Below are 27,757 nucleotides of genomic sequence, written 5' to 3'. Positions count from 1 at the left end.
CGTAAATTAATTTAATCCAAATATTTTATTAATTTTTAATCATGGTTATTTTAGGTTAAAAAAGCAAATTAAGTTTTAAAATTAAAAAACATAATTATTAGAAAAATCATTATTTTCAAAAGAAAACTCTCTCTCTTTCAAATCATATCCCTAAAATCGAAGCATGAATGCATTAAAATTTTTAAATTAATGCCTATTTTAAATAATAATAATAATAATAATAATAATAAAAAGTTTTTTAATATCCTAAATTCTAATTAATATTTAAGAGCAGCTAGAAAACTTTGTTTTTTATTTTTCTTTTTTAAAATTTTCAACGTGAATTTCTAAAATAATTACTGTTAATTTTTCTTTCCAAAATTTCAACGTGAATTTTTCTTTCCAAAGTAGTTAGTACAATACAAACTTTCACAATTCACCTATAAATATTGCTTTTTTAAATAGTTAAAACAAAATAAAAACTTTAATGCTTAATAAATAATAAAAAAAATTAAAATTAATTAATTATCATTTTCGTTCAAAAGTGTTTATATTATTTAAAAATGGGTTTAGGACGGTTAGACGAACAACTCTCTACAATGGTATAATATTGTCCACTTTGAGGATGTGAGACTTTCAAAATACGCCTCCCCTTAATCGAGGCTCGACTCATTTTTCTTTTGGAGTCTTAGTCAGAGTACATGTTAGACGAACACGACTCTCCACAATGATATGATATTGTCCACTTTGAGCATAAGCTCTCATAACTTTACTTTAGGCTTCCTCAAAAGGCCTCATTCTAGTGGAGAGAGTATTCTTTGATTATAAACCCATGAACATTCCCTAAATTAGCCGATATGAGACTTTCATCAATAAGAACAATATTGATAAAGGCAAAGCTTACTCGTGCAAGTCAGTAGAGTAAGGCTCCAACGACTTGTCTCGTAGCAAGGTCTGGGTTTAAAGCCCTAAACGGGTAAATATGTAAAGGACTTGTAGACACAAAATTAAATGTGAGTGACACGTAGAGTCAGATATTAACCCTTTAAAAGATACGTAAAAATTTATTAATCTCTCACCCTACTATATAATTATATTCAATTAATTACTCATAGGTCCTACATTATAAAGGTGGCTAGATGCTGGGTTTTGTATAGGATGCCATATTTGAACAATCCATTATATAATTTTTAATTCAAATAAGTAAATAAATAAATAAATAAATAGGTGAGAATATTCGGAAAAAGATGGCAATAAATTCAAAGCTCCTAATTTGAGCTAAAATTAAATGCTTGGTCAACCCCTTTGGTTTCACTTGTGAGCTTATTTATTTTTTAAAAGATGGTTAACTCTAATATATGAATAAACCGAGACTATATCTAAATGAGAGTGATCCCGAGAATAAGATTCTTAAAAAAGGCCGAAAAGAATTGATGTAATTATTTATATCAATAGCATGTCCGTTTTTTCTCAGTAATTCAATCATAAGAACTCCAAAATTAAAGCGTGCTTAGTGTCAAGGTTATGTTTTTTCACGACGTGTTATTTATGATTGCATGAGTTTAAGGTTTAGGTTTAGAGTGCAATTGTGACACTTAATGGACCTGTATTTTTTAAATTACATATACACATTATTATTATTTTACACGAAGCTACTTATAAATTAATTTCATATTATTTTTGGATCAATGATCAAATAAAAACAAAATTTAAAATTTAAATTTTAAGTTTTAAGGACTAACGTTGGAAAGATGACGGTTTAAATTGTGGCAGCTAATTATTTGACAAATAAATAAATAGAGCTTCAAATATATGTAATGACGAGAATTTTTAGAATTTTTTGTTTGTATATGATCGCATGATTAGTTGGATACGAGATATTGAGTTGATAAATATTAAACGACTAAAATTATTTTTAATAAAAAATATACATTTTAAAAACTTTAAGTAAATATTTTATTATTAATTTTTTAATGTATTATTAATGTTAAGTAACGGAAAATAAATAAAATTTATGGAAATAAAAAATCATAGGGCCCACATAAATAACGATAATTTTTATTTAATTACACCAAAAAAGAAAAAGTTAAAAGAAAATAAAAACGGTTCTTTAACAGGAAGGGCATTTTCGGAATTTCAAGGGACGCCAAAATTTTTCTCTGGAACCAAACACCCAATTCCTCTGTTTTCTCGCCCCCCATTTTCCTGCTGCACTAGCCAGCCTAAGCTCACACAACTTTACTAGCTATGGAAGAACTCTTTGGACTGAAGAATATTTGGATAATTTGATTGAAAATTCGAAATCCCGCAAAAGCAAAAGTTGGGTAAAGAAAAGGGGAAAAGGAAAAAGGGATTACGGATTTGTTGCGTTATATTATAGCCCTGAATTGTGAATTCTGATCATCTCTGATTGTTCTTCATGTTCTTCATGTTCTTGTTCTTGTTCTTGTTCTTCATTGTGGCTGTTGTTAGAATTGGTCAATCCATTAGAATAGCTTGAAGTTAGTCATGCCATAAGAATAGGCTTACTTCGTTAGTTTCCTATGAAATCGGATCTATTAGTTAATCTTTTGCCAATATAAATAGAATATGTCCTCAATAGTGTGAGACACAGTTTTGCATAAACTTGATATGGTATCAGAGCAGAAATAAGATCCACGAGATCCATAGCCTCTGCTGTTAAACATGTCAATCCCAACAAACACAATGTCTTCTCCGTCGATCAGTCAGGTGATTAGTGTTAAGCTTACACAAGAAAATTATCTACTGTGGTCTACCCAAATCCTTCCCTACTTGCGTAGCCAAAACCTTGTTGGTTTTGTGGATGGATCCATGCCTGCACCAAGCCAGACGATCGCCGTTGAACCAAGTGAAGAAACAGGGAATCGCAAAATTATCATCAACCCTGAGTTCACAGTCTGGTACCCCCAGGACCAGCTGGTACTCAGCCTCATCAACTCATCAGTCACTGAGGAGGTTCTCAGCACGATGGTTGGAATCACCACTGCACGAGAAGCCTGGATTACGCTGGAGCGACAATTTGCTTCCACATCTCGAGCAAGAGCAATGCAGATCCGTATGGAACTCTCTACTATCCAGAAAAAGGACATGACAATTGCTGACTACTTTCGTAAAGTAAAACATCTTGGTGATACACTTGCTGCCATTGGCAAGCGAATAGAGGATGAAGAACTCATCGCCTACATGCTGCAAGGACTTGGTCCAGATTATGATCCTCTAGTCACAAGCATTACAACCAGAACAGATGTATACACTGTCAGCGACGTGTATGCTCACATGCTGAGCTATGAGATGCGGCACTTGCGTAAGGGTACATTTGAGCAACTTTCATCTGCTAACAATGTCAATAGGATATCCATTCGTGGAGGTGCCAATGGAGATCGAGGTAGTCGCGGTCGTAGTCGTCAGTTAAATAGTGGTCATGGACAATCAAGGCGTACTGTGAACAATCCTGGACGTCAACCATCAAAGACACAAAGCAGCTCAGGCATTGTCTGTCAGATTTGTGGTAAGCCCAATCACGATGCTTTGCAATGCTGGCACAGATTTGATCAGGCATATCAAGCCGAAAATAATCTCAAACAAGCAGCTTTGGCAACTAGTGGATACACTAGTGACACAAACTGGTATGTTGACACTGGAGCCACAGATCATATCACCAATGACCTAGAGAGGCTTACCACCAGAGAACGCTACACTGGCACCGACCAAATTCAGGTTGCAAATGGCGCAGGTTTGTCTATCTCTCATATTGGGAATTCATTAATTTCTGGTTCATCTCTTGTTCTGAAACATATCCTATATGCTCCTAAAATCAATAAGCACCTAATTTCAGTACAAAGACTAGCATCTGATAATAATGCTGTTGTAGAATTTCACCCAAACTATTTTTTGGTTAAGGACCGAGTCACGAAGAAACTCCTGCTCCACGGTAGATGTAAGAATGGCCTATACGTTCTACCGCATAATTTCAGTCAAGCCTTGCTGACAGCCAAACTTTCGAAAGAACAATGGCACAGAAGGCTAGGGCACCCTGCATCTCCAATTACCATTAGAATTCTACAAGATAATAATTTAGCTATAGATACTAATATTCCCTCTTCCTCAATTTGTAATGCTTGTCAATTAGGGAAAGCACATCAATTGCCATTTGGTTCTTCTCAGCATGTATCTACAGCACCCCTTCAATTAATTCACACTGATGTATGGGGTCCATCCATTGCGTCAGTAAATAATTCCAAATATTATGTTTCCTTTGTTGATGATTTTAGTCGTTATGTTTGGATTTACTTTCTGAGATGCAAATCTGATGTTGAGTCTGTGTTCCTTCAATTTCAAAAACATGTTGAAACTATGCTAAATACCAAAATTCGCTCCGTCCAATCAGATTGGGGGGGTGAATACCATCGGTTACACAATTATTTCAAATCCACAGGCATTGAACATCATATCTCCTGTCCTCACACACACCAGCAGAATGGGTTAGTCGAAAGAAAACACAGACACATTGTAGAAACTGGCCTTGCTTTACTCGCTCAAGCCAACATGCCTCTATCCTACTGGGATGAAGCTTTCAACACAGCTTGCTTTCTTATAAATAGAATGCCCAGCCGAACCATACAACAAGACACACCACTTCATAAATTGTTTGGTAAAAGTCCAGACTACTCCATGCTTAGGGTGTTTGGCTGTGCTTGCTGGCCTAATTTAAGGCCTTACAACAACAAGAAACTGAGTTTCAGAACTACTAGATGTATATTCTTGGGTTATAGTTCTTCTCATAAGGGATATAAATGCTTAAATAGAAGTACAGGACGTATTTACATCTCTAGAGACGTGGTTTTCGATGAAAATATTTTTCCTTTTGAAGAATCTAAGCCACCAAACAAAACCACAAATCCACATCATCCTGTTCTACTTCCAGCCTTAGCCAAACTTGCTAGTTTTTACACTGAAAATGCTCTTACAGATATTGAACCAGTTGTTAGTAATTCCCATATGAATGATGGTCAAACTGATAATATTGCTAGTGACAACTTGTCTGGTGTCAGCTTATCTTCTGCAGATAATACAAGAAGTTCAGAGGAAATTGCAGAATATGAAGCTGAGAGCAGTTCGATCAATGCTCAAAACCAAACTCATGAACATGTGTCTGATCAACCAACTGAAGCAGCTAGTCAACATCCAATGCGAACAAGGTTGAGAAATAACATTGTACAAGCTAAACAATTCACTGATGGAACTATCAGATATTCAGAAACCTCAAGAAAATTCGCAAGCGCTGTAACTATCACAACTCCGATCATAGAGACTGCTACTGAACCTCGAAACCTGCAGGAAGCCATGCAACATCCAAGATGGAGAGGAGCAATGAATGATGAGCTCTCAGCGCTAAAACGAAATGCCACTTGGGATCTAGTTCCACCCAAACCTGGAATAAATCTCATTGATAGTAAATGGGTGTATAAAGTGAAAAGAAAAGCAGATGGGTCAGTTGAAAGATTAAAAGCAAGATTAGTTGCCAAAGGATTCAAGCAAAGATTTGGTGTTGATTACACTGATACTTTTAGCCCTGTGATCAAACCGTCAACAATCAGGGTCATTCTTTCGCTAGCAGTAACCAAGGGCTGGAATATGAGACAAGTTGATATCCAAAATGCATTTTTGCATGGAATTCTGAAAGAGGAAGTGTACATGCGACAACCACCAGGATTTCAAGACTCAGCCAAACCAAAGAATTACATATGCAAGCTCAAGAAAGCCCTTTATGGCCTGAAACAAGCCCCAAAAGCTTGGCATTCAAGGTTGACTGGAAAACTTATTGAGTTAGGCTTCAAGGCTTCAGTAGCTGATTCATCTCTTTTTATTCTCAAAAACAGAGAGATAACTATCTATATGCTCATCTATGTTGATGATATAATTATTGTGAGCTCCTCTGATCAAGCAACCGAAAGGTTGATTCAGAAATTGAAAATAGATTTTGCAGTAAAAGATTTGGGTGATCTTGAGTATTTTCTGGGTATTGAAGTCAAGAAAACACGAGATGGTATCATACTGTCACAGAGACGATATGCTTTAGATTTGTTGAAAAGAGTAAACATGGAAAAATGCAAACCTATGTCTACACCAATGGGTTCTGCTGAAAAATTATTCAGAGAACAAGGAATACCCTTATCAGCTGAAGAACAATTCAAATACAGAAGTACAGTGGGAGCACTACAATATTTGACAATGACTAGGCCTGATTTGGCATTTGCTGTCAATAAAGTGTGTCAATATCTTCATACACCTACTGATGCTCATTGGGGTGCTGTGAAGAGAATTCTTCGTTATGTTAAAGGCACACTAGCATTAGGAGTGAAAATTCAGAAATCAACCATGATGTTGTCGGGGTTTTCTGATGCTGATTGGGCTGGTTGTCCCGATGATCGACGTTCAACTAGCGGCTTTGCTGTATTTCTTGGAGCAAATCTAATCTCATGGAGTTCCAGAAAACAGGCTACAGTGTCAAGATCAAGCACCGAAGCAGAATACAAGGCCATTGCGAATCTTACTGCAGAAATGATTTGGATCAAGTCATTACTGAAGGAACTGGGCGTGTATCAATCAAAGGCTCCTCGCCTCTGGTGTGACAACCTCGGAGCTACATATTTAACTTCAAATCCAGTATTTCATGCTAGAACGAAACATATTGAAGTTGATTTTCATTTTGTTCGAGAACAAGTAGCACGTAAAGCAATGGAAGTTCGGTTCATTTCATCAAGTGATCAAGTAGCTGATATCCTGACAAAACCACTGTCTAAAACTCCTTTTACTACACATTGTAACAATCTCAACATGTACAAGACTTGTTGGGATTGAAGGGGACTGTTAGAATTGGTCAATCCATTAGAATAGCTTGAAGTTAGTCATGCCATAAGAATAGGCTTACTTCGTTAGTTTCCTATGAAATCGGATCTATTAGTTAATCTTTTGCCAATATAAATAGAATATGTCCTCAATAGTGTGAGACACAGTTTTGCATAAACTTGATAGCTGTGTTGTTCAATCCCATTGGAGTTTTAAAATGGGTTTCAATGGCGTTCATGGAAGCATTCACGAGAATTGATCTTTCCATTTTGGCATACACCAACGCACAAACAAAAAGCTCACTCACTCACTTTCTCTTACTGTTAGAAGCGGACGATTGACGACAAACTCTCCGCTGGCAAAAGATTCCCTCACTGCCTTCTCATTTTTTCGTTTCTTTCTTCTTCTTCTTGCCGAATCCGGATTGGGTTATGTTTTTGTCACTGACCCATTAAAGGAAAAGGGCAAAAGTTCATTTGGGTTTTGCTGGGGTTTGATTTTTTGTGGGTTTTTGTGTGTTTTGAGTTAATGGGTTTCTTTTTCTTCACCTTTTGGTGAAACCCATTTGAGTAATCTCTGGTTTGCGCCATCTACAACGCCGTGTGGATGGGCTGTTCTAGCTCAAAGGTCGATGATCTTCCGGCGGTGGCGCTCTGTCGTGAGCGTTGTGCGTTTCTAGATGAAGCGATTCATCTTAGATACTCACTTGCAGAAGCTCACATGGCGTATATTCATTCCCTTAAAGGGATTGGTCATTCATTGCATAATTTCATTGAAGAGAGTGTTGATCCAGTTGGGAATGGTGGCTCTGTTATTGATGATTCTGTCTCTCCTCCTCACCATCTCTGTCATTCCGATTCTGATGATGAATCTGGTTCTCTTCATGATTTTGATCACTCCCCTCCTTTTGTCCCGCCGCACGACGGTCATATGGGTTATATGATGCCGGAACCAGAACGTTTTGGCTCGTATCCCGGCGGCGGAAGCGGCGGTGGTGGAGGGTTTATACATATGCATTATATGAGGAAATCAGTGACACCCTCTGTTGTGTATGAACAGAGGCCTATGAGTCCGGAGAAGGTTTATCATGCCGGTGAGTCGTCTTCATTTTCAGGGCATTACCCTTATCCTTATTATGGTTATCCTCAAGACGGTGGCTATGGTTCAATGTCATCTGCCGGAGGTTCAGGCTCGTCGCCGCCGCCACCTTCACCGCCAAGGCCCTCAGCATGGGCTTTCTTGAACCCATTTGAGGCATATGAGAAGTATTATAGTGCTAACACACCAAGCCAGGATTTGAAGGAGGTGAGGGAAGAAGAGGGGATTCCTGAATTGGAAGATGAGTGTAACCAACATGAGGTTGTTAAGGAGGTACATGGAAGCCCGAAATTCACCGACGATGGCGGTGGAATGGGCTCGAAGATAGCTGCAGGAGATGAGCATGGTGGTGATGATACAAACGCCATGCTTTCCCAATCAAGGCCTAGCACTGCAGCTGAGGATGATGCTGTTAAATGTGAACTCCACCAGAGCAAGCCTGGTTCACAAGAGGTCTATGAGGTTGCTAGAGAAATTGAGGCTCAGTTCGAGAGGGCGTCGGAGTCTGGTTACGAAACGGCGAAAATGCTGGAGGCTGGGAAGCTTCCCTATCAGCAGAAACATGGTGAGTATCATATAGCTCAGATCCATTAGAATTCTGGCTACTTACAAGCAATGTGTTTATGTAGAATGAAACTTGGAACATTTTGGATTACTTTTGCTTGTTCTTGTCTAATTTTTAGATGGCTATTTGTTCTTAAACTGGGTTTCTGCTCTTGTTACCTCTTTTAACTCGCAGTTTCGTCGAAAAACTCGCATGTTCATGTTGCTCCTTCGGTTTCGAAGAGCGTCGATCCTTCAACTTCTTCTGCTGAATTTGGTTACATTGAAGAGTTTGGGATGGCCTCTGGGAATCTGTCTTCTACGTTAAGGAAGTTGCATCTTTGGGAGAAGAAACTCTACAATGAAGTTAAGGTATGATATACTACACTGCCATTTGGGTGCCTCACAAAGCTTTTGAAACCGTGAGGCTAACAACGATACGTAATGTGCCATAACGGACAATATCAGCTAGCGGTGAGCTTGAACTGTTACAAATAGTATTAGAGACAGACACCGAGTGGTGTGCCAGCGAGGCCGCTGGGACTCCTACGGAGTGGATTGTGAGATCCCATATGGGTTGGAGAGGGGAACAAAGCATTCCTTATAAGGGTGTGGAAACCTCTGCCTAGTAGATGTGTTTTAAAACAGTGAGACTAACGACGTAAAGTAACGGACCAAAGTGAACAATATTTGCTAGCGGTGGGCTAGGGCTGTTACAAATGGTATTAGAGCCCGAGCGATGTTCTAGCGAGGACGTTGGGCCCCCAAGGGAGTGGATTGTGAGATCCCACATTGGTTGGAGGGTGGAACGAAACATTCCTTATAAGGGTGTGGAAACATCTCCCTAGTGGACGCATTTTAAAACTGTGAGGCTGACGACGATACGTAATGGGCCAAAGCGGACAATATCTACTAACAGTGGACTTAGAATTGTTACAAATGATATCAGAGCCCGACACTGAACGGTGTGCCAGCGAGGATGCTGGGCCTCCAAGTGGGTAGATTATGAGATTCCACATTGGTTGGAGATGAGAACGAAGCATTCCTTATAAGGGTGTGGAAACCTCTCCCTAGTAGATGCGTTTTAAAACCGTGAGGCTGACGATGATATGTAACGGACCAAAGCGGACAACTTTATCAAAAGTTTATGCTCAAAATTTCTGTGGTTAAATCTTGTAAGGCGGAAGAAAAGATGCGGGTAGTTCACGAGAGGAAGTATCGAAAGCTGAAGCGCTTAGATGAGAAGGGTGCAGAAGCTCATGAAGTTGATACCACTCGAACTTCAGTGAGGAGCCTATCTACCAAGATAAGAGTAGCCATTCAGGTGGTTGACAAGATATCCATGACAATAAACAAGATCAGGGAAGAAGAATTATGGCCACAACTGAATGAACTAATTCACAGGTAAGTCTAATTCCTCTATCGAAACGAAGTTATGTTCCTTGGTTCATTTCTTCGATGATACATGTCAATTACTGTTATTTCAGATTAGCTAGGATGTGGCAGTCTATGCTCGAATGCCATCGTGCTCAGTACAAAGCGATCAGTGAATCAAAAAGTTTCGGTATGATCGGATCGGGTAAATGTAACGATAGCGAAGCTCATCTCGAAGCAACCAAGGAGCTTGAGCATGAGCTTCTAAACTGGACAATCAGCTTCTCTAGTTGGATCAGTGCACAAAAGGGGTATGTTAGAGTCTTGAATAATTGGCTTCTGAAGTGTCTTCTGTATGAACCTGAGGACACACCGGACGGTTTAGCTCCCTTCTCACCGGGACGAATTGGTGCACCCCTGGTGTTTGTGATCTGTAACCAGTGGTCACAGGCTTTGGATAGCGTATCCGAGAAGGAAGTGATCGATTCTATGCGCGTGTTTAGTACGAGGATGCTTCAAATTTGGGAACATGATAAGCTAATAACGCGACAGAGAATGATGGCAAAGGTTCGAAACTTCGACCGAGATGACCAAAAGATTCAGAAACAGATTCAGGCATTGGACAAGAAGACGTTGATGGTTTCGAGAGATGAAAAACGTCTCTCAGCTTCTGGAAATGCTGTGTATCAAAATGAGATGAGCCATGTTAGCCTGCAATCGAGTGTGCAATGCCTTTTCGAGGCGATGGAGAGGTTCACTGCAGATTCGATGAAAGTGTATGAAGAGCTTTTACGACGAACCGAGGAAGAACGATTGAATCGGGAGCTGGAAAGAGTCCTATGAGTGTATGAAACTCTGCTTATTTGTTGTTCCAAATGTTCAAGAAATGAAACTTTTCAGCTCAGTCACAGAGCTAGCCTCCTGCTAAGCTACACAGCAGCCATTACGACCCGAGTTCGACTGTTCGATATCTGATTGTTCCAGTGAGTTATAACTCAAATGCTCGGGATGCCTTCATTGTCGGGTGCGAGCGGAGTCGAATGAAAAGCCTTGTTCAATGGAAAGCTTGTTGAATGGACAGAAATTGAGTAAAAGTAGAGCATTTCTCAAAGTGATTTCACTGATGGTTGCCTTTTCCAACTAGCCGTAGCTGTAATGGTTCGGAGAATCTCGATAGTAGTTTCATGGATTTGTGTTACGAGTAATTCGTGTAAAAGTTCGTAATAGTCGTTAGTTTGCTGCTTTTGAAGAGTTTTTCCTCTGCTCGATTAATCCGGCATGGACTATATGAGCGAAGTAATTTATCGGATAAGTTGATTTGTTGGGCATTTTTGATTCACCAAATTGATTGTCTCTTGCTTTGAGTTTTCCTCAAAATAGCTTCCGCCTTTTTTAAGAGTTTGATGCGCTTTTTGTAGATCAATATCACTGATATAGATGTCCATGTCCATGGGACAGGGCAGGGACGGGAAAGTCATTCCTGTTACCTGTTTCATTTCCGGTTCCCGCGAAATTCCTCATTTATTTTTGAATCAGGGTGGTGAGTGAGGATATTGTTGTTTTTAAAAAATAGTTATGGTAAAGTTTTCATTTTCTTCCATATACTTTGATTAAAAATTTGTAAAAAAATCATAATAAATACAGTGGCACGTGCAATTTAAATATCTAAGCATAGTGAAAAGCAAACAAACGTTGTCGTCTTAGGTAGGTAAGATCTTGGTTTGGTTTTTTTTCCTATTAATCATAAATAATAGTGACATTTATTTGAAACATGAATGTCTGAAGCTAGAACTAAATATTAGTCCTAACAAAATAAGTGATATATTAGAATCTCCGAAAAATCTTTTAAAGATATTAAAAAAAAGAAATGTACGATTAATTCGTAAATCGCATCATTTTCTAAAATTTTTCGTTGAAAACATATACATAGCTATCTTTCAACGTATTATGAATATCCCGAGGATTAATGGTCAACTTTTTATTGATTCAATAAAAAAAAAAATGACTAAATCCATTTCCAATAATGAAGCAAATCAAGAAAGAATTGATAAAACAAATCAAAGTTTCATTTACTTTATTTCAACTATAAAAAAGTCACTTTCCAATATTAGTAATAAGAATAGAAAGGTCTTTGGGGACTTATCATACTTGTCACAAGCCAGGAGGTGGGCTTGGAAGCAGCCATCCTTTGAAGAAAGCGTAATAGCTCACTGGTCTAGCTCCATGGCACCGAAAATGTATCAGGGCTCAAGTGATTCACCGAAGCGACGAGACCTTGAAAGCAGCTTTTTCAAGTGTCAGTAGCGGGAACAAAAAATATGCTGATTCGGATTGGGTATATTATATTTAATTTATAACGGAACCCCCGCCCTTAACCCATTAACGAAAAAGAAAAAATAAAAAGATAAGGCCATTCCATTTCGACAAAAGACCCACACCCAAGTTCCATAGCTTTGGGTCCACTATCCCGATCATGATTTTCCTACCCCAGAGGGAAAATTCCTTCCCTTTTTGGCCGGTTGTGGGTGAGGAGGGATTCGAACCCCCGACACCGCGGTTCGTAGCCACGTGCTCTAATCCTCTGAGCTACAGGCCCCACCCCGTCTCCACTGGATCTGTTCCCGGGGTACCCTAAAAAAAGGAACCTTTCCTCTCCCCAGCCATTTGCCATTTCGGGTTAAGAAGATGTGAAAGCGCCTCTCTCTCTATAAGAACCGTGCATTCCAAGGTGTGAAATGAGAGAGAAAAGTGGGAGAGAAGGAGTTTTGAATAAGACGACCTTTTCATTTTTTTTTTCCGTCTAGCACGATTATATTTAGATACGTCTATTTAATTCGTTGGGATCCGCTCCAAACGGGTGGAGAATTCTCATTTAATGAACAATGAGATTATATTCCTTACTCCGACTTCGACCGGCCAAATCCCTGATCGTATTTAGAAATTATGTTTAAAAAAAGATCCCCGAAGGGAACTTGATCCCAGCTAATTCACCCTTCTCAATCCCAAAAATAAATGGAGAATTTTGTAGCGACGAGGATTGAAATAGGAGGCGTCGTCGTTTCCGTCCCGCCCTGCAGACATACCTAATTATATCGATAGGATTTTTTTGGGATAAAGTCCAAAATAATATGAATTTAATTTTATTTCAAAAGTGAATAACACCTAATTCGGAACGTAGTTTAAATTTACCCATATCAAACAAAACTAATCCGAGCAATGTCATGGTTGTAAAAAAAACTCTAAGTCATATTTTTTTTCATTCGACGATCCTTACATCTCTGGCTATATGACTATGTTATCTACTTATCGCTTCTAAGAGTCAAGACTATCTCACACATGTGCTTCCTATGAAAATTTTTAAAAGGTCACTCGACATAGAATTGCTTCAAGCTAAGCACGCTTAATTTTGAAGCTCTTATGATTGAGCCACTGAAAATGAAAGTGCATATACATAGTACTTTCAATTTTTTTAAACCTTAACCATCGTATTCTTAAGATCACTCTTATTCAGTTATGGTATCGATTCATTCATGTACCTCTTTTTTACTCATGCTCCACATTAAGATTTGTGCATTTACATTATCTTAGCTCAATGGTTGTATAAAATCAAGAATTAGCTATATTTTGGAGAAGTGGTGTAACAATCCAAGTCCTCCGCTAGCAGATATTGTCTACTTTGGTCTGTTACGTATCGCTATTAGCTTCATAGTTTTAAAATGCGTCTACTAGAGAGAGGTTTCCACACCTTTATATGAAATGGTACATTTCCCCTCTCCAATTAATGTGGGATCTCACAATTCATCTTCCTTAAGAGTCCAGCGTCCAGCCCACTGCTAGCAGATATTGTCTGCGTTGGACCGTTACGTATTATCGTTAACCTCACGATTTTAAAACGCGTTTACTAGGAAGAAGTTTCCACACCCTTATAAGGAATATTTTGTTCCCCTCTCCAACCGATATGGGATCTCACAATCCACCCCGTAGGGGCCCAATGTCCTCACTGGCACACTGCTCGGTGCCTTAGTCTAATACCATTTGTAACAGCCCAAGCCCACCTCTAGAAAATATTGTCCACTTTAGCCCATTACATATCATCGTCAATCTCACAGTTTTGAAACACGTCTGTTAGGGAGAGGTTTCTACACCCTTATAAGGACTGCTTCATTCTCCTCTCCAACCGATGTGGAATCTCAAAATCCACCTCCCTTGGGAGCCAGCATTCTCGCTGGCATACTACCTAGTGGCATAGCTCTGATACTTTGTAACATTCCAAGCCCAACCCCTTTATAAACTAAGAAATGATGAAGGAACAGCAAGATATTACATATTCTATTTAGCACACAACATAAAATGGCTGGAAGCTGTAGAAGACATACATGGGGTGGAGGAGACAAGCTTTTCTGCATAAGAGAACCAAGTTTCATGGCTGTCTTTCAGTAAACTAATACCCCTTCTAAACAAAACCACATATCATAACCCTCATTATAGTATCAAATGCATGAATATGGGTACAAAAATGATACAAAAACAGGCCAGCTTTGGCATTGGTAGAAGGGAGACATAGCAAAAACACAGCTGATATGATGTTTCAGATCCGTATTACAATCATAAAGCTTCAAGATTCTGTTTTATTTCTTCATCTCTTCAATAATGTTCTTGAGGTTCCTTCTGTCCCCTTTCCCTTAGCTATATATAAACTCCCCTCATCCCACAAAAAGGATCATAAACTAAACTTCCTCAAAGCTTCCAATCAACAAAAAAAAAGATGCATATTCGCTCGAACAGCTTGCCATCCAAGCCCCACCCGTTCATCGATCAAGTCGACGAGCGTTTAAGCAGCTTGAACAAGGCCACCTCAGAAGCAACATCATCTGAGCTATGCCATAAACTAAATGGCCTTCAAGATGTGCATCATTGTATTGATAAGCTACTTATGTTGCCTCTCACTCAACATGATATCATTGAAGAGAGCGATAAGAACTCGATCGACGAGTTACTCGAAGGATCTATCAGGCTCTTGGATTTGTGTGACATAGCCAAGGATGCCTTGTTGCAGACAAAAGAATGTGTGAATGAACTCGAGTCGGTTTTACGCCGAAGAAAAGGCAAAATGTTCATAGCAAGTGAGCTACAGAAATGCTTAAGTTCTAGGAAGTTAATAAAGAAAACAATCTACAAAGTCTTGAAGGCAAATGAAAGCAAAGTTTGTGAGAAAAGTGAAGCCACTCCTGCCATTGTTAGCTCATTGAAACGAGCCGAAGTAGTCGGTCATAACGTCGTCGAAGCCTTGTTGTCTTTCGTGGCAGGACCGAAGTTTCCATCGAGTTCGAGCCGGTGGTCTATAGTTTCCAAGCTTGTGCAACCCAAAAGGGTAGCCTGTGAAGGTGAAGAAACAAGAAGAAACGAAGTGGCATTGGTGGATGCTGCATTACATTCAATTACAAGTCAAAAATCAAAGAAATTTGATTTCTTTGTTCAAGTTGAGAACTTGCAGAGCTCATTGAAGACATTTGGTTCAAACATTGAAGAACTTGAAGGTGATCTTGAGGCTCTATATAGGCGCCTAATTAAAACTAGAGTATCACTTCTCAACATCTTCAACCATTAAGCTACAGATTTCATACAATAGTAGTGTCATGGCCAATCCCATGAGTACCCATTTTTGTAGATTGTAAAAAAAACATAGTAAATATACAAACTTTTCTCTCAAATTATGGCTTCTCCATGATCTTCTTGGTCTCTAATTTTTTCATCCCACGTCGGTTGGAGAGGAGAACGAAGCATTCTTCGTAAGGGTGTGGAAACCTCTCCCTAGTAAACGTGTTATAAAACCATGAGACTGACGACAATACGTAACGGGTGAAAGTGGATAATATCTACTAGCAGTGGACTTGGATTGTTACAAATGGTATCAGAGCCAGATACTGGGTGGTGTGCCAGCGAGGACGCTGGGCCCTCAAGCGGGGTGGATTGTGAGATCCCACATCGGTTGGAGAGGAGAATGAAGCATTCTTCATAAGGGCGTTATAAAACCGTGAGGCTGATGACAGTACGTAATGAACCAAAGTGGATAATATTTGCTGCTATCAACTATCAGTATCAATTCTCTATCCATCAAACTGTTATAACTTTAACTGTTCCAAGACTAATGAACTTGTATAGAAGAAAAAGAAGTGAAAGAAAAGTCATAAAAATAGTAATCATTAAGTAACTTTTTCCTACGGCTAAAGTTTTGGTGAAATCATTGTTTGATTGGTCAACTAATGATGAAATTTAGGTACCTTGAATCAGCATCATTGACAACTATTAAGATTCTAATTGTCTCAACAATGGCATAAAAAATTCACATGGTTGACTAACTTCATAGCTAACACCCGCATGCCACCGCTATTGTTCACTTTGCCTCGTTGTGTATTGCTGTTAATCTCACGGTTTTAAAATGCGTTTACTAGGGAGAGATTTTTACATGTTTATAAAGAATGCTTCGTTTCCCTCTTCGACCGATATGGGGTCTCACAATCCAACCCCCTTGAGAGCCCAGTGTCCTCATTGGCACATCATCCGGTGTTTGACTTTGATACCATTTGTAATAGCTCAAGCCCACCGCTAGTAGATATTGTCTGCTTTGGCCCGTGATGTATCGTCGTCAGCCTCACGATTTTAAAATGCGTCTACTAGGGAGAGGTTTCCACACGTTTATAAGGAATGCTTCGTTCCCTTCTCCAACTGATGTGGGATCTCATAATCCACCCCCCTTGGGAGCCCAGTGTCACAATCGCACTCTTGATGGCAGCAAACTTGTGATTGTGCGGCACTCACTTTCTAACGACAAGTGAGCTAAGCCAATTCGTTCTTACGTCGCCTACGGCCAAGCGACGTATGCTCGAGCCTCTAGTCTCGGTTTAAGAAGAAGATTTTAGAAAACGAGGGCAGAGAGAGATTTTCGAAAGAGAGATTTTGAAAGAGACATTATATATGCAAGCAAGAGAGTAACAACAATGGCTCACAGTATATAGCTATTGGTAGGGAGAAGTTGACAACTAGTCATATCCCCTATAGTACATTCTGAGGCATTTCATGTCTAGCAGATCTATACATGATTTTTCCGAAATGTCATACTCCCTAAAAATACAAAAAGTAAAACACTAGAACATTGAAAGACATAAAGGGTTTGGCTTGTCATGGGCATGCGAGCATGGGCAACATGCCTTGGACGAGCATGACCATGACACCCAGCATCCTCGTTGGCATACTGCCTGGTGTTTGGCTCTGATACCATTTGTAACAGCTCAAGCTCACCGCTAGCAGATATTGTCCGCTTTGCCCATTATGTACCACCGTCAATCTCAGGGTTTTAAAACGCGTCTACTACTCCACACGTTTATAAGGAACACTTCGTTCTCCTCTCCAACCGATGTGAGATCTCACATCATATATCTGAAGCAATAGTGATATTCATACTTGTTTCTCACCTTAATCTAATGATTTGTAAAATAATAAGGCTAAAACAGTTTCTCAATAATGAAAATTTGGAGAACAATCATTATGGATCTTGGCATCTCTTTAGCCATAACCAATTCATGAAATGATTGATTAACAATGCAGCATATGTAGTTTTTAATACAAATGTAATCAAGCAAGTGATCTGATTCCTGCTTAAAATATTGAAGAAATTGATGAACACACATGTGGGTTTGGCCTTAACTAATAATTTAAAGGTGATAATCTCCTGCACATGAACAGTTTTGTCAAAACTCCCTCGTGGGGTTTCATATTTTATGAACTGGTTTGACATCGTATAGCAGGAAGGTGCACGTGGATATGAAAGTTCCTGGAAAGTTTTCCTCGTGTGTGTTTGGGGAGGAACCTTCTTGTCTGAATTAAGACATGTTAATCAAGTTTATTATGAGTTGGAATGTTGGTGGAGGCTGAAGATCTGAAACATTGCTTGAGCATTGCCATGGTTTTCTAAGATCCAAATCGAAACTAACCACCGCGATTTGATTTAGTGGTATTGGGGTAAGTGAAAAAACAAAACGGGAATTTTGGAGTGTAAAGACCCAAGCTCACCGCTAGCAGATATTGTCCTTTTAGGCTTTCCTTTTCGGCCTTATTCTTAAGGTTTTTAAAACGCGTCTACTAGGAAGAGGTTTCCACATCCTTATAAAGGATGTTTCGTTCTCCTCCCAATTAATATGGGATCTCAGAGCAGTTGTCTCGTGAGGGTAGTCGAGGTATGGGTAACTTGTTTAAATGTACAACAAACTCTTAAGACATTGTCTTACTTAAGGCAAGCATGATTGTCTCTCTTGTCTCATAAGCCAAAATAATCGCTCAAATAGATTGTGTGAGATCCCACATTAGTTGGAGAGAGGAACAAAATATTCCTTGTAAAAATGTGAAAACCTCTCCTTAATAGATGCGTTTTAGAACCGTGAAGATGACATTGATACATAACAGGCTAAAGCGGACAATATCTGTTAGCGGTGTGCTTGGATTGTTACAAATGGTATCAGAGCCAGACACTGAAAGGTTTGCTAGCGAGGACACTAGGCCCTCAAGGGGGTGGATTGTGAGATCCCACATCGGTTGGAGAGGGGAACGAAACATTCCTTGTAAGGGTGTGGAAACCTCTCCCTAACAGAGACGTGTTTTAAAATTTTGAAGCTGACCTCGTAACGGGCTAAAGTGGACAATATCTATTAGCGGTGTGTTTGAACTATTACAAATGGTATCAGAGCCAGACACTGAAAGATGTGCCAGCGAGGACACTAGGCCCCCAAGGGGGTGGATTGTGAGATCTCACATCGGTTGGAGAGGGGAACGAAACATTCCTTGTAAGGGTGTGAAAACCTCTCCCTAATAGAGACGCGTTTTAAAATTTTGAAGCTGACTTTGTAACGGGCTAAAGTGGACAATATCTGTTAGCGGTGTGCTTGGACTGTTACAAATGGTATTAGAGCCAGACATTAGACGATGTCCCAACAAGGACACTAGGCCCCCCACGGGTGTGGTTGTGAGATCCCATCGGTTGGAGAAGGGAACGGAACCTTCCTTGTAAGGGTGTGGAAACCTCTCCCTAACAGAGACGCGTTTTAAAATTTTGAAGCTGACATCGATACGTAACGGGTTAAAGCGGACAATATTTGTTAGCGGTGTGCTTGGACTGTTACAAATGGTATCAGAACTAGACACTGAAAGATGTGCTAGCGAGGATGCTAGGCCCTCAAGGGGGTAGATTGTGAGATCCCACATTGGTTGGTGGAGAAGGGAACGAAACATTCCTATAAAGGGTGTGGAAACCTTTCCCTAACAGACGCATTTTAAAACCGTGAAGCTGACGTCAATACATAACAAACTAAAGCGGACAATAACTGTTAGCAGTGTGTTGAGCTGCTTCAGATCAGTATCAACATTGTGACTTTCATGAATAAGACAAGGCTGTCTCTTGCAAATAGCAATAAACTAATGGATCTTTCAAACAATATCAAATTAAAAAAAGGCATATAAGATGCATCCGTGTGGTTATAGAGAAAAGACAATGAATGCCAATGAGTAAGAACCTGGTTGGAGGGAGACATTGCTTGGACATAGCTGAGACAGTGATGAACATGAGATTGAGATACCCCATGTTTCTTCAACCCTGTCATATATATACAACCATCATTGCCAAAACATGAAGCCAAATTTAAATTGCTTAGACTTATTGCTAAGATGAATGCCTCAGCTATGAACCCAAGAAACTCACAGCACGTTCGTTCAAAGAGTGTTCCCACAAATCCACACCCAGCCCTCACCCAAGTTGATGAACATTTGAGCAGATTAAGAGCTTCAGAAGCCACATCTTCTTCTCTAGGCCTCAGACTTGAACTTGCACGGTTTGGTCGATAAGCTGCTTCTTTTGCCTCTCTCCCAACAAGCTCTGGTCAAGGAAGTGTTAGATGACTTGCAAGAGGGATCTCTTAGGCTGCTGGACTTGTGTGACACAGCCAAGATTGCCTTGTTGTAAACCAGGGAGTGCACACATGAATTAGCGTCGATTCTTTGTCGAAGACGAGGCGATATTGGTGCTTCTAGTTCATTGAAGAAGTGTTTAAGTTCTAGGAAGATGGTAAAGAAATCAATCCACAAAGTCTTGAAGGGAATGGAAAGCAAAGCACCCAACAAAGATCATGGAAGTTTGAGTATTGTCAGCCAGATAAAAGAGGTGGAAGCAGTCACATTCCACTGCATAGAAGCCTTACTGTTCTTCATAGCAGGACCCAAGTTGGTACCAAAATGGAGCTGCTGGGCTTCATTTTCCAAGCTTGTTCAACCCAAAAGAGTAGCCTGCATAAGCGAAGGAACAAACATAAGTGTAATAGAAAGATTGGACTTGATATTAAGTCCAATTAGCAATCACCAAACTGAGGTTGAAGATATGCAGAACTTGGTGAGGGAGTGTGGGGCAAGCATTATGAAAGTTGAAGAAAAAGTTGAGGGACTTTATAGGCTCATAATCAAAACAAGAGTATCCCTTCTCAACATCTTCAACCACTAAATTTTGAAAAGTGTTTGAATGAATATGCATAGATGTATACATACAATACTCTATTTTTGTTTAATGATGAGCCTTTTGCAAACCTCATTGTTCTCTTTGAGCTTTCTCTTTCGGGCTTCTCTTTAAAGTTTTCAAAACGTGTCTACTAGGGAGAGGTTTCATACGTTTCTAAGGAATGTTTCGTCCCCTCTCCAACCAATGTGAGATCTCACAATCCACCCCTCTTGAGGGTCCAACGTCCTCGCTGGCACACCGCCCAGTGTCTGGCTTTGATATCATTTGTAACAACCTAAGCCCACCGCTAGTAGATATTTTTCTCTTTGGGCTTTCCCTTTCGAGTTTCCCCTCAAGGTTTTTAAAACACATCTACTAGGGAGAGGTTTCCACACTTTTATAAGGAATGCTTCGTTCTCTTCTCCAACTGATGTTGGATCTCACAGCCTAAAATCTGACTTTTGTCCATTTTTCCTCCACAATTTAAAGGAGTAGCAATAATCAATCACTTCACTTCTATGGCATTTGAAACTGCAATCATTTTCTTGTTCAACATCCCATAAGGAACAGTTTGCTAATCCAAGTGTAAGAACAAGCATAAATGAAGGAACAGAGCTGCTGACCTTTAGATGCCATTGAATGATTTAGGCTCTTGGTTTGTCATGTAGGATTTTAGAAAAGACTTCCAATTCTTGTAATTTGATTTGTGAGATATCTCATGTAGGTTGGAGAGGGGAATAAAACATTCTTTATAAGGGTGGAGAAACCTCTTCCTAGTATACATGTTTTAAATACCTTGAGGGAAGCCCGAAAGAGAAATCCCAAAGAAGACAATATCTGCTAGTGGTGGGCTTGGGTTGTTCCAAATAGTATTAGAACCAGACACCAAATGGTGTGCTAACGTGGACGCTGAGCCCCAAAGGGGATGGACACTAGACATTGTGCCAGCAAGGACGTTGGACTCCGAAGGGGGGTGGACACCAGATGGAGTCATCCATCTTCCTTTTTTGATTGGTAATCAGGGAACTTTATATAACTTATGCCAAGGGGACAGTGGAAACCTGAACCTTGTTTTTAAGATGCTGAACAAATAAAATAAGAACCTATCTGTTTGTAATATGGATATGCAACACCACAATGTCTTTGTAATTATGTCTACCGCTAGTAGATATTGTCTTCTTTGGACATTCCCTTCGAGGACTTCCCCTCAAGGTTTCAAAACGCGTCTACTAGAAAGAGGTTTCCACACTCTTACAAGGAATGCTTCGTTCTCCTTTCCAACCGATGTGAGATTTCACAATCTACCCCCTTTCAGGGTCCAGCGTCCTCACTGACACACCACTCGATGTTTGGCTCTAATACCATTTGTAACAGGGTCAAAGCGGACGATATCTACTAGTAGTGGGTTTGTACTGTTACACGAATTATCATTAGTGATCATCGAGTAACTTTTTCCTATGGCTTTAAGTTCTGGTGTAATAATCTTTTGAATGGTCAACTAAGGTTGGAAATTAAGTACCTTCAATTTGCACTATTGCCAGCTAATGATATTCTAATTGTCTCAATAGTGGCATGAAAGATTCGCATGGTAGACTAACTTTATATGCTTCAAAGCAATAATTGTATGCAAATTGTCTCTAACCTTCATGGCCACTTGATTTAATAATTTTCTATGAGGTCCCACGTCGGTTGGAGAGGGAAATGAAACATTTCTTATAAGGGTGTGAAAACCTCTCCCTAATAGATGTGTTTTAAAACCGTGAGACCGACGGTGATACGTAATGGACCAAAGTGGACAATATTTGCTAGCAGTGGGCTTGAGCTGTTACAAATGGTATCAGAGTCAGGTTCTGGGCGGTGGGCGAGCGAAGATGCTGGGTCCCCAAGGGGGTGGATTGTGAGGTGGTTGGAGAGGGGAACGAAGTATTCCTTATAAGAGCACGGAAACCTCTCACTAATAGACAAAATTTAAAACCGTGGGTCAAAGCGGATAATATCTAATCAATACAATCATGTAAGTGATTTGATTTCATAGCTTTTGTACATAAGGGGAGTTTACCTTGCAGCATGCACAATGGTGTCATTGGAGACCGGGCATGAAAAGGGCTAAAATATGATGTGATAATGAAGGAAGTTGACTCCTCGAGCTTCTCGTATGTGTGCGGGTTCGGAGCAACCTTCTTGTCCGAACCAAAACCTGTTAAACTAGTATAGGAGTTGGAATGTTCGATGGAGACCGATGATCATGAAACACTGCTTGGACAAACTGTGTTTTATCAAGGTTTCCTCTTAAAAAGAATATAATCTCAAAAGTACAAAAATGCAACAGCTCGAGACCACCGCTACCAGATATTGTCCGCATTGACCCGTTACGTATCGCTGTTAGTCTCACAGTTCTAAAACGCGTCTACTAGGGAGAGGTTTCCACACCCTTATAAGGAATACTTCGTTCCCCTCTTCAACCAATGTAGGATCTTACAAAAAACTTGAACCAGGAATACAACAAAGTTAGCTCGTCCAAAGAGGAGAGAAAATGTGAATTTAATAAAAGCATATTTAATTCTTCATATATGTGGACGTGTATCGTTTACGTGTAACGCGCTTGTCTGTGGGTACGTCGCTTTCATGCATAAGACAGACTGTCTTGATTGCATGGAAGAAACTAATAGAGCTATCAAACACTATCATATTAAAAAAAAGGTCTATACTTAAATAAGATTCATTCGTGTGGTTATAGATAAAGAAAAACAATGGATGCCAGTGAGTAGGAACCTGGTTGGAGGGAGACATTGCTTGGACATAGCTGACACGGTGATGAACATGAGCTTGAGCTTCCCCATATGTCTTCAACCCTTTTATATATACTATCATCATTACCAAAACATGAAGCCAAATTGAAATTGCTTAGACTTATTGGTAAGATAGATTTTAACGACCCAAGCACACCGCAAGCAGATATTGTCCTCTTTGGGCTTTCCTGTAAGGCTTTAAAACGCGTCTGCTAGGGAAAGGTTTCCACACCCTTATAAATGGTGTTTCGTTCTCCAACCAACGTGGGATATCACATGGATGCCTCACCTATCAACTCAAGAAACTCACACCAAGTCATCAACAAAGTTAACGAGCAATTGAGCAAATTCAGGGATTCTGAAGCCACATCTTCTTTACTATGCCATAGGCTTGGTGCCCTTCAAGTTTTGTATGATTATGTTGATAAAATGCTTCTTTTGCCTCACTCCCAACAAGCTTTAGCTCAAGGGAGTGATAAGGAAGTGCTAGATGACTTACTAGAAGGATCTCTCGAGCTGCTCGACTTGTGCGATATGGCTAAGAATGGCTTGTTGCAAACCATGGAATGTACTCGTGAGCTCGAGTCGATTTTACGTCGAAGGCGAGGCGACGTTTGTAGCTCTAGTTCACTTCAGAAGTCCAGGAAGTTGATAAAGAAAACAATCCATAAAGCCTTGAAGGGAATGGAAGGCAAACATTTCTACAAAGATCATGGGAGTTCAACCATTGTGAACTTGATTAAAGAGGTTGAAGCAATGACATACCATAGTATAGAGTTGTTATTGTTCTTCATAGCAGGAACAAAGTTGATATCAAAATGGAGCTGCTGGGCTTCATTTTCCAAGCTTGTTCAACCCAAAAGAGTAGCATGCATAAGCGAAGAAACAAACATAAGTGTAATAGAAAGATTGGACTTGATATTAAGTTCAATTAGCAATCACCAAACAGAGGTTGAAGATATGCAGAACTTGGTGAGGGAGTGTGGGGCAAGCATTAAGGAAGTTGAAGAAGAACTTGAGGGTCTTTATAGGTTCATAATCAAAACAAGAGTATCTCTTCTTAACATCTTCAACTACTAAATTTTGAGAAGTGTTAAACAAAACCATATAGAACACGTTGTATATTTGTGCTTCAATGAATATTCACTTGAAACTGCGTGTAATACGGTAAAAGCTCTATCAACTAAGGGGAAATTTGTTTAATTATCAACTAAACAGCTCTGTGTAAGTGAAGTTATGCAGAATGATAATGGCCTTAGTCACAACAATCACCACAAGCCCACCTCTAATAGATATGGTCCGTTTTGGCTCGTTATGTATTGCTGTCAGCCTCATGGTTTTAAAATGCGTCTACTAGGTAGAAGTTTTCATACCCTTATAAGGAATGCTTCGTTCCCCTCTCCAACTGATGTGGGGTCTCACAGTTCACCCCTCTTGGGGACCTAGCGTTCTTGCTGGCACACCGCCTGATGACTGACTCTGATACCATTTGTAACGGCTCAAACCCACCATTAGTAGATATTGTCCGCTTTGGCCCGTTATGTATTGCCGTCAACCTCATGGTTTTAAAATGCGTCTACTAGGGAGAGCTTTCCACACCCTTGTAGGGAATGTTTTGTTCCCCTCTTCAACTTATGTGATGTGGGATCTCACAATCCACCCCTTTGAGGGCCTAGCCTCGCTGGCACACCGCTCAATGACTGACTCTGATACCATTTGTAACAGCCCAAACCTACCACTAGTAGATATTGTCCGCTTTGGCCCGTTACATATCGCCGTCAGCCTCATGGTTTTAAAATGCGTCTACTAGGGAGAGCTTTCCACACCCTTGTAGGGAATGTTTTGTTCCCCTCTTCAACTGATGTGGAATCTCACAATCCACCCTTTGGGGGCCTAGCGTCCTCGCTGGCACACCGCCCGATGACTGACTGCTCAAACCTACTGCTAGTAGATATTGTCCGCTTTGGCCCGTTACGTATCGCCGTCAACCTCACGGTTTTAAAACGTGTCTACTAGGGAGAGGTTTACACACCCTTATAAGAAATGTTTCGTTCTCCTCTCCAACTGATGTGGGATCTCACAATCTACCCCCTATTGAGGCCTAGCGTCCTCCACTATCTCACCTCCCAGTGACTGGCTCTGATACCATTTTTAACAACCTAAGCCCACCGCTAGCAGATATTATCCACTTTGACTCATTATGTATCGCCATCAGCCTCACGGTTTTAAAAGGCATCTATTAGGAAGACGTTTCCACACCCTTATAAGGAATGCTTCATTCCCTTCTCCAACTGATGTGGGATCTCACACCAACGAGTTACGTCAATCAAAGTATGAATTTAAGAGACAATTCACTTGTTCATTTTTTAGAACATAAGCATGACAGCTAGAAAATGGCAGCATAGTGGGGATTCCAATGCTTACAAGTGGAAGAAAGTTCTCCCTAGTTGAGAATGGAGGAAGTTTACAAGATAGAACAAGTTTCAAAATGGACATCATTCAGCCAGAATGTTATTTAAGCAAGAGGATACAATGATATCCATGGAGGTGAGATCAATGATATCCAAGACTCATTTCCTTGGTGTCTGATACTCTGTCAACAGCACTCGTTGGCTTTATAATATGAACTAGTTGCAGGTTATATGAACACATTGAAGGATTAAGTATATAAACAATGAGCTAACGACCCGGTGATCGGTTAACATATCACAAACATCGCCCGACACGTATCCGATCCAATCTTGTATAATAGAAAGATTCTCCTGCAATTCGAACACGTTAATACGTTTAGTTTATGCATTGAAAGCTCAAAGGATAGGAGACATTGCCAAAACATTGCTGCAATAATGTTTAGATCCAGATTCCTTGTGTCTCTCCAGCCCCAGTTGTTATATATATATACTTCCCTAAACACCAAAGGATGAAGGCAAATTGAAGCTGTTCAACACTTTTGAAGGTCATTAGCTACCCTTTTGGCTTCTCCAAGTGACAAAGAAAAATGGATTCCTTCTCTGTAAACCAAAAGAAAACACTCCATATTCGCTCAAACAGCTTGCCCTCAAAGCCACATCCAATTGCTACTCAAGTTGATGAACATTTGTGCAGATTGAAGTCCTCTGAAGCCACTTCTTCTTTAAGCCACAGACTCAGCAGCCTCCAAGATCTGCACGGTTGCATTGATGAGCTACTTCTTCTACCATTCACCCAAAAAACTCTTGTCCGTGAGAGAGAGAACAAAGGGGTTGATAGCTTGCTTGAAGAGTCTTTGAAGGTCTTAGACTTGTGTGATATTGCTAAAGATGCATTGTTGCAGACAAAAGAATGCGTACGTGAACTCGAATCAGTTTTACGTCGAAGAAGAGGCGAATCGGTTATCGCTAACGAGCTTAAAAAATGCTCGAGTTCTAGGAAGTTGATAAAGAAAACAATTCACAAGGCATTGAAGGGAATCAAAAGGAAGTGTTCTAAGCAATGTGAGGAAAATTCAGCAACAGTTAGCTTGTTAAATGAAGTAGAAGCAGTGACATACAGTACTGTTGAATCAGTATTGTTCTTCATTGCAGGACAAAAGTTGATATCAAAGTTGAGTCCTTGGTCTTTGGTTTCCAAGCTTGTACAACCCAAAAGAGTTGCTTGCAAAGATGAAGATGAGGTAGACATGTTGGATGCCATACTATATGCAATTGCTAGCCACACGACTGATAAATCGTTCAACTTGCACGACCCGTTGAGGAAATTTGAGTCGTGTATTCAAGAACTTGAAGATGATCTTGAGAGTCTACAGAAGCATCTAATAAGAAATAGAGTTTCCCTTCTCAATATCCTAAATCACTAAGGATGGAGCTTAGATAATAGTATCATGATCAATGTCATGAGACCTCATTTTTGCTACATGTAAACACCTAATTGTATATATATACATATACTTTTCTATTATTATGAGAATCAACTTTTGGAGACATGAAGTTTACACTTGAATTTGAAAGAGTTTGATCCGTAGAAATGCAAAGAAAAGTGTGTTTATTGTTCGAACGGTTATTTCTGTGAGATCCCACATTGATTGGAGAGATGAACGAGTGTCAGCGAGGACGTTGGGCCTCGAAGAGGGTGGATTGTGAGATCCCATATCAATTGGAGAGGGGAATGAGTGCTAACGAGGATGTTGGGTCCCGAAGGGGGTGGATTGTGAGATCCCACATCGATTAGAGAGGAGAACGAGTTTCAACAAGGATGTTGGGTCCCGAACGGGGCGGTGGAATTTGAGATCCTACATCGGTTGGAGAGGGGAACGAAACATTCTTTACAAGGGTGTGGGAACCTCTCCCTAGTAGACATGTTTTAAAAACCCTGAGGGAAAGTTCAAAGAGAACAATATTTGCTAGCGGTGGATTTGGACGGCTTCAAAAATCTTTAGGTTAACCAAGGGTCAATTACCCAACCATGGTTACCTGATGAAGCTCATTATCTAGATTACCATTGCTGTCAAAGATTCCAATTGCCCCAATAATGGCAATAATCTTGAGAATCACATGGTAGGTTGCCTTTAAACTAAGAGGCAATTTGCTCAATT

At 40.0% G+C, this 27,757-nt stretch overlaps 3 protein-coding genes, 1 long non-coding RNA gene and 1 other non-coding gene across 7 annotated transcripts; 4 read left to right on the top strand and 1 right to left on the bottom strand.

The window, feature by feature from the left end:
* The first annotated feature begins 3,153 nt into the window (after positions 1–3,153).
* LOC111486755 lies at positions 3,154–3,289 on the top strand. The gene has a single exon (XR_002718936.1). It is a non-coding gene; the product is annotated as a small nucleolar RNA Z247 (small nucleolar RNA).
* A 3,749-nt stretch (positions 3,290–7,038) lies between these two features.
* On the top strand, positions 7,039–11,208 carry LOC111486424 (nitrate regulatory gene2 protein-like). Its single transcript, XM_023133561.1, has 5 exons — positions 7,039–8,512; positions 8,687–8,862; positions 9,671–9,894; positions 9,978–10,990; positions 11,023–11,208. Exons 1-4 carry the CDS (start codon positions 7,456–7,458, stop codon positions 10,705–10,707), a joined length of 2,187 nt encoding a protein of 728 aa, XP_022989329.1. The 5' UTR covers positions 7,039–7,455; the 3' UTR covers positions 10,708–10,990; positions 11,023–11,208.
* LOC111486546 lies at positions 9,540–27,574 on the bottom strand. 3 transcript variants are annotated; one of them, XR_002718896.1, is made up of 2 exons: positions 27,558–27,574; positions 9,540–9,622 (listed from the first exon to the last, which is right to left on the bottom strand). It is a non-coding gene; the product is annotated as an uncharacterized LOC111486546 (long non-coding RNA). The 3 variants fall into 3 exon arrangements; XR_002718897.1 differs by lacking the exon at positions 27,558–27,574 and adding an exon at positions 22,196–22,230; XR_002718898.1 differs by lacking the exon at positions 27,558–27,574 and adding an exon at positions 19,006–19,037.
* LOC111486499 lies at positions 14,628–15,508 on the top strand. Its single transcript, XM_023133681.1, has one exon. The coding sequence runs from the start codon at positions 14,630–14,632 to the stop codon at positions 15,470–15,472; it is 843 nt and encodes a 280-aa protein (XP_022989449.1). The 5' UTR covers positions 14,628–14,629; the 3' UTR covers positions 15,473–15,508.
* LOC111486500 lies at positions 26,133–27,083 on the top strand. Its single transcript, XM_023133682.1, has one exon. The coding sequence runs from the start codon at positions 26,186–26,188 to the stop codon at positions 27,020–27,022; it is 837 nt and encodes a 278-aa protein (XP_022989450.1). The 5' UTR covers positions 26,133–26,185; the 3' UTR covers positions 27,023–27,083.
* Positions 27,575–27,757: the final 183 nt, after the last annotated feature.

Source organism: Cucurbita maxima, unplaced genomic scaffold, assembly GCF_002738345.1.
Source record: "Cucurbita maxima cultivar Rimu unplaced genomic scaffold, Cmax_1.0 Cma_Scf00011, whole genome shotgun sequence".
NCBI lineage: Eukaryota > Viridiplantae > Streptophyta > Magnoliopsida > Cucurbitales > Cucurbitaceae > Cucurbita > Cucurbita maxima.
Note: the sequence above shows the minus strand (reverse complement) of the source record. Positions and strands in the feature narration are given on the sequence as shown.